The following is a 7,355-nucleotide window of genomic DNA, read 5'->3' on the forward strand; positions in this document are numbered from 1 at the left end:
CAGGTCTTCTTGTATTGATGACATTGTGGGGACCATGTCTTTTTCACACAGTTTGGGGGACACAACTGTGTGCGTGCATAAGAAGCCGTTCAAAAGGATCATAAACTTTATTTGATTTGATTTAGCAACAGCAAGGGCTCTATTTCATGCTGCTTTATGTAACGCAAGACTGCAGTGCTCATGAGGCACACTTTCCTGTGGGTTTGTCATCTCACCAAAGAGTGGACAAAGAGTTCCTCAAGTGACAAGAGATTAGTTTATTGCGGCTTATCATCAGCAGAATGATCAAACCCCTTCATGCTGAAATTATATCTTGTTCACCGCCGTATAAGAAGAGGGAGGGAGGCAGATTGACATGTCGGAAAAAAGGAAAGGGGTTGCACAGCAGGGCACGAGTAGAATCAAAATGAGCAAGAGTTTTAAGATAGAACTAGACCATCTTTTTGAATGTTATTTACAATGTGTATTTTATGGTTTAGTGGACAGTATATCTTTCACATGGGTTGTATTCTTGTCTGGAAAGACAGATAGTGAGGCATAAATACTTATTGTGATATGAGAGCCACCACTGAGCTTTTGACAAGAACACACTTTATGAGAAAAGTAGCTTAAGATCACACACACAAGAAACAATGCACGAAAAAAGGAAGAACAACAAGTAAACTAGAGAATAGAGTGGAAACATGAAGTCAAAAGGATTGTCCTTTTGCTCAAGCCTGTGTTATGGAATTCATTATTCTAACAGAATGGGTTATAGTCAACTCATGATAGTACTATGATTCATTTTGTCTCTTAGAAGCCTGTGCAGTTGACTCATTACATCATAAAATAAATAGCTATTTAGAGCTATAAAGGCAAACATAACAACCTGCATTTACTGTGATACAAATACAGGCAATTGATGCCTTTTAAAATGAAAACTCACCCTTATAGAATATTATCATCCCTGATTATTAATATCTCTTGCTATCGCTGCAGCCATCATCGTGGAGAACTTCTCTCTGTTCTACTCCACCGAGGAGGACCAGCTGCTGAGCTATAATGACCTGAGGCACTTCCAGATCATCTGGAACATGGTGGATGACAAACGGGAGGTGAGACATTAGCAATAGGAGAGAGGACGAGGACACAGCAGAGTGGAGAGGGTGATGATCATGTGGCTATGAGCGAGGCAGAATATAGAGAAGATAAAAGCAGAGTGAGAGCTAATGAGAAGGCCTGAAGGGAATGAAGTACGGCATTGAGTAATTAAGTTGAAGTTATTAGAACAGTGTGTGCCGGATTAAAAATGTACGCCCGCCTCCCACTTATCCATGATGTCATCCAAGGCAGCAACCTCGGCTTCTGAAAAGTGAAGTCGATGCTCAAGTACCCTAAACTTCTATTCTTTATACTGGCCATCCGGGGGCGACTCCTCTGATTGTAAAAAGGAGTCTGATTGTCTAGAAAATGACCCTACTTCTCACTGTATTTATTCCCTCACTAAATATTGTAAACATGAGTTTATGGTCTCTATTGCTACTTTCAGGTCTTCTTCTTTACATCATGATGAATATTTACAAGATTTATGGTCCCATTTAGAGTAAAATAGTCAATAAAGCGGGGTAGGCTTTAGTGCGGGGCTACCTTACTATTGACAGGTCGGTACCACGCCGTTGTCCGGTTTGGGAGTCATTTGTGTTTTTGGTCTTAAAACGTTAACCATTTCACAGTGTGTTTTCACTTGATGAAAGTTAATTGTAACATTTAGCTTCACCCTCTCGTGTCACTTCTGGTTGTAAAAAGCCCCCAAAAAAACAAGATGTCAAAATACCAAACTGGAGGCTTCAGAAAGGCAGTCAAAAAATTGGTGACGTCCAGGTGACTACTTCTACTTTTAATATACAGTCTATTGGTCATCTGGATTAGTTAGAGTCCTGATGTGCAGGAGCAACTTGCATTGTAGCCCCTGCCATCAGTGTATGAATGGGCGAATAATATGCAGTCTAAAAGCGCTTTGAGTGGTCGTAGCATTAGAATAGCATTACAGAACAACATGTATATCTGAGCATAAGCCTTTCCAAAATGTTTATATTTGGTCCCAACCCAACTCTATTCACCTTTGCCAGTCACAAGCTGTAACTGTGGTCTGACAAACCTTAGGCTCTCTCACCAAACTACTTCCAAAACAAAACAAAATGTCATTAAGGGTTCTCACTCTCAGGCTTAATCGCTGGACACTCCTATATTTACATTTCAGGTCTAAGTCTCAGCATCATGCTCTTGAATCAGTGTGATTAACCCTTTGTCTTCTATGACTGTCTCCCCAGGGTGTGATCCCCACGTCCAGGGTGAAGTTCCTGCTTCGTCTGCTCAGAGGCAGGCTGGAGGTGGACCTGGACAAAGACAAGTTGCTGTTTAAGCACATGTGCTACGAGATGGAGCGACTGCACAGTGGAGGGGATGTGACCTTCCATGACGTGCTCAGGTGACCATGGAAAAACCACATACACTTCATACAGTGTATGAGTACACTGAGTACAGTGTACAACTTGACAGCCCCTGATTGAAAACAAATAATTAGGGGTCCTGCAAGTTTAGAGTTATATATCATATTATAGTTTCAAGGTTTAAAAGTCTTATTACTTCAGTTCTTGATGGTTTGGTGCAATGTTAACTTGTGCAGCTTTACTTAAAGTGTATTTTTTTTGCTTTAAAGCCCCAGTGATCTTCCCTTTGACAGAAGCATAATTATATTCCACTAAGTATGTCAATCTTTTGGCTGATCGTCTCTGTGTGTGGGGTTTGTTTTTTGTGTGTGTGTGTGTGTGTGTGTGTGTGTGTGTGTGTGTGTGTGTGTGTGTGTGTGTGTGTGTGTGTCATACAGCATGCTGTCATATCGCTCAGTGGACATTAGGAAGTCTCTCCAGCTGGAGGAGCTGTTGGCCAGGGAACAGTTGGAGTACACCATTGAAGAAGAGGTTGCCAAACAAACCATACGCATGTGGCTCAAGAAATGCCTCAAACGCATCCGAGCGGTCAGTCTTCCAACACAAACACGCCTCATGAAAACACTCGTTCCAAGGGGGAATTACACAAACACATACAGTACCAGTCAAAAGTTTGGACACACCTTCTCATTCAACTACTTTGAAGAATCCAAAATATAAAACATATTCTGGTTTGTTGAGCATTTGTTTGTTTACCACATAATTCCATATGTGTTCCTTCATAGTTTGGATGTCTTCAATATTAATCTACAATGTAGAATTTTTTTTTTTTTTTAAAAATAAAGAAAAACCATTGAATGAGAAGGTGTGTCCAAATTTTTGACTGGTACTGTGTATGTACAGTGAACACGGAGGTATCACACAATGACGCCATTATGTCCGTGTGTCCTCTCGCAGAAGCAGCAACATCACAGCCTCATCCACAGCCTGAGAGAGAGCCAGCAGCAGGAGCTGAGCCGCTTCCTCAACCCCCCCAGCATAGAGACCACCTTGCCGAGTGAAGACCACAACACTAACAACCCAGACAACCCGTCGCAGCCTGAGGTGAGGCCCCGCATCCCACACACACACACACACGTTCTCAGCGTGATATATAGCAAACCCATCACATAATCTGCAGGTGTGCGCTTGCAGTGGGGAAACAAAAGTATGTGTTCTCTTTGTTTAGATGAGCGGTCTCCAGCAGCTGCTGAGCCCCACGTTGTCAGACAGAGGAGGCTACAGGCAGGACTCTTCAGACCTGGGGAAACCGCAGAGGAAGCTGGGACAGTGGAGGCTGCCTGCAGGTGCGTACAGATCTGTGTACTGTGTGTTGCTAAGTGTCATGGTTCTGTAGAGGAGGCTCTGTTAAAGTGAGTTTCTTTACAGAAGTGTGTCTCTTTGCCACGGAAAGAGTGATTTATTTATACCAACAGGTCAGTTACAAAACAATCTTTTTTTGGAGGTTTTGGCGTAGCCAGTGGACGTCTGGGGCCAAGACTTCCTTTTCTGTGCGCTGAGTTAGCCAGTTAACAAGCTCATTTTTAACCGATAACTCAATGATTGCAGGAAAATGTATTGTCATTATGTAGCACAGGGTTGCACAACAAAATGCAGTTGTAGCCCATTCGCTATACACAAAAAAAACATGACAAACAAGTACAGGATGTATTTTCCTCTGCATTTTTTTTAAAAACTTCCATCAGGAAAAAATGCAAACACCAGCAACACAACAATTCTCTGAGCAACATGGCCGACATCTTAACATTGGGGAAACACTGTCCGTGACATTTGACTATGTTTGAGCACCATCCAACATTGTCTAAAGCACAGAGTCCACCTCGTCTCGTCCTGCGCTCTCTCCCGTGGTCTGCTTATCAAATGCAGTTTGATCAGGGACGCCACGTTTGGAGCCACGTCTCTGTAAAGATGTGGTCTTAACAGTCACCGACCTCCCGTTGCTTGGTTAGCCTGATTTTTTCTTTAACGGGACAAAAGTCAGGAGCAGAGTGGGTTGTTAAAGAGCCCTAGGTCCTAGCTAGGTTAGCATAGCTTCAAATCTCTGCTTTCAGTGGGGTTTGGCAGAGGGCGGTGATCGTCTCAAGGCCCGCTCCCAACAAATGAATCCAATCCGCACGATTCCTTCTCCGATGTTGATGAGTGTATTCTGTCATTTGCCTCAAGTGCTCCAGTAATAAAGAGGAAATAACAACAAATAAAGACAAAAAAAGTGGCAAAATTCATTGGAGCTATGCCCGCTGCAGCATGTAATGCCCCACAGTTGCCTTAGCACCAGATGATCTCCGGTGGGTTACCAGATTACATTACAGCCAATGTGTTCCGCCTCTGTTTGCTGTCCACACGGACTGTTTCCCTGCATTCAACCGAAGATTGCTTGAAAGTGATTGGTAAACAAATATGTCTACAGGAAATGGCAGAATCTGTTCATGGAAATAAGTAAAACACAAACTCTTATTAATAATAGTGGCTTGGCAGGAGCAAAGACAAAAGAAGTGCAGGTTGACTCAACAGGAAACCAGGTCGTGAATGCTCTGTTCTTTGTGTCTGTTCCTGTCAGGTCGCACAAGTGTGAAGTCCATAGTGTGCAAGATAAACCCCGTCAACGACGAGGCCTCCTCAGGGTCGGAGGTGAAGAAGTGGTGGACCCGTCAGCTGACCGTGGAGAGCGACGAGAGCGGCGACGACCTCATCGACATCTAGAGAACGAGTCTCAGCGCATCCTGCGTTTTTTTACAGATGAGACGGTGGGAGCTTGCTGGCTGACTCGAGTCGTTCTATTTCTCCTCTAGCTCTGCCCAAATCGATGAAAACAGTGCTTTTTTTAAAATCTCTTTTTATCCAGGTTCACAACTGTTCAGAAAGTGCCGTAGTCTGTGCGCGCTGGTTATCAATGAGACATTCTTTGAGCAGCCATTTTGACATTGCAGTGGCAATTTCGTACCTCTGGGACAGGTTTTACTTTTCCTCTGTGATCTCCACTCATTAGGATTGCTGAGTTTTTTCTATGCAGGCACATGTGGTGTAAAAGAAATGTTGCATTCATGAAACAAACCGAGACGCTGCTGTTCTTTGTTTTTTCACACTGCTGTTTCACGTCAACTTTTGAAACTCGTATTTATGTTTGTCGCAGCTACAATAACTTGTGACGTCCTTTCATGTCAACGCCTCGCCCCTGTTCTCCTGTGTTAGTCCACGTTTGTGATAATGTCTCTGCTGATCTTCAGTATTAATCGTATGAATATTGATTTTCTTCTAGTCACTTTATACTTAAACCAGGCCTCTTGTTCTTGTCGGTAGAACAAGCTAATTAAAGCAACTTTTAGATTTATGACTGTGAATGTAATTAAAAGTAAAAAATCTATCTTATGTATTTGTGTGGGGATGAAATAATGACATATTTTGTAAATTATTATAAATGCCAAACTTTATCAAATATTCAATTATTATAATAAAGGCCTTCGCGGGCATATATAAGCAAAATTATTGTCAGATTTAATTTCCTTCACATCACATCACATACTTTTACCAGAGGCTACATCCACACTGCCTTCTAGAGATGGTCGATTCTAAATTTCAACAGGTCCTGTTTGAAATTTGATTTTCCAATAAACTAAATCAATTGTTCAAACACTTTTCCTGTTGGAACTTTGGTTCCAAAATAAAACAAAACTAATTATCCCATCTTAAGCTCCCTGTATGCGTTTACGTGCTGATAACAGACTGCATGGTGTGCAGCCTGTGTTACCTTAACCTCTAATCCTTTATGTTTTCCTCTTTCTCGTTTTTGGACATCCCATGATTCCTTTAGAAGGCCTGTTGCCCCCTTTCACCGCAAACTGTTTTACACCATGATTCAATTTATGGGGAGTTTAATTACCCCTCTACAAAGAAAGCAAACATGGGATTAGACTAACGAAGGGGGTAATTGAGTGGACAGATGCTGTTTAATGATTCTCCTCGCACACATCTGCTCAGATCAGACACTGACTGCACTCCCCACGCCTCCTCTGGATAACACTGCCCTCTCCTGGTTACACGCTGAGCTGCCCTGATAAGCTGTTGAGCTTCTTCTTTTTTCTCATCATACAGTCCCAACTTCACATGAAATGTCAAAGTGGCCAAAGGAGAATCCACTCAATCTTGAAGCTGGGGTGCAGGGCTGTTTCTTTTCATCTAAATTATATCGTCCACTTTTTTTCCCCTCCTTCTTAACACACTCTATATCTTTGCTCATCCTGGGCGCCCAGCACCTTTTCTCCAGTTCACAGCGATGACCGGTGATGACCATCCAGTCTGCTATGAGCTATGCTTGCTGTGGGCCTAGATGAGCTCCGTTTCCAACCGGCCTCCCGGGTCAGCGTGAATCTGCCGTCCACAGAACGGCACTGTGAGTACACACACCGACTCACACAAACAAACAACATAAACAGAGGTTTGTTTGTTTGTGTGTGTGTGTGTGTGCGTGTGTCAATTACCCTCTCGTTTTACTCCTTGTGTTCCGTGATGATGTATTTCTCTCTCGTTAATTCATCGGACAATCACTCGGGGTTAGACTCGAGCTAATTGACTAATGCACTCAACTGCTGGCTGCAGCTAAAGCATCTTTTTTTCTCTTAACAAGGGCCCTTGTTAGTCGCAGAATAAGCCCATTTAGAGAGACAGGGTCTTCATTTGTCCACTCAAAAAGGCCCATAGTAAGTTTCACAGTTGATGGAGTGTGTATGGGCTGGATAATGAACTTGAGGGGGTGAAAAGCAGAGAGAGAGAGAGAGAGAGAGTGTAGAGAATCAGCTGCCTGTGGGACGCCTACTTGCGCTATAGAAATCATGACTTACTCACACATTCCAGTCTCTGGACATATGGTCC

At 42.9% G+C, this 7,355-nt stretch overlaps 1 protein-coding gene across 1 annotated transcript in view; it reads left to right on the forward strand.

The window, feature by feature from the left end:
- The window catches only part of nalcn (sodium leak channel, non-selective), a 69,716-nt gene extending 63,853 nt beyond the window's left edge, over positions 1-5,863 (forward strand). The window contains exons 39-44 of the mRNA XM_054615102.1: positions 979-1,094; positions 2,310-2,467; positions 2,867-3,017; positions 3,387-3,533; positions 3,658-3,775; positions 5,047-5,863. Of these exons, the coding sequence (XP_054471077.1) occupies positions 979-1,094; positions 2,310-2,467; positions 2,867-3,017; positions 3,387-3,533; positions 3,658-3,775; positions 5,047-5,189 (833 nt within the window). The 3' untranslated portion in view covers positions 5,190-5,863. The remainder of the gene's footprint in view (positions 1-978; positions 1,095-2,309; positions 2,468-2,866; positions 3,018-3,386; positions 3,534-3,657; positions 3,776-5,046) is intronic.
- Positions 5,864-7,355: the final 1,492 nt, after the last annotated feature.

Source organism: Anoplopoma fimbria, chromosome 16, assembly GCF_027596085.1.
Source record: "Anoplopoma fimbria isolate UVic2021 breed Golden Eagle Sablefish chromosome 16, Afim_UVic_2022, whole genome shotgun sequence".
Classification (NCBI taxonomy): Eukaryota; Metazoa; Chordata; class Actinopteri; order Perciformes; family Anoplopomatidae; genus Anoplopoma; species Anoplopoma fimbria.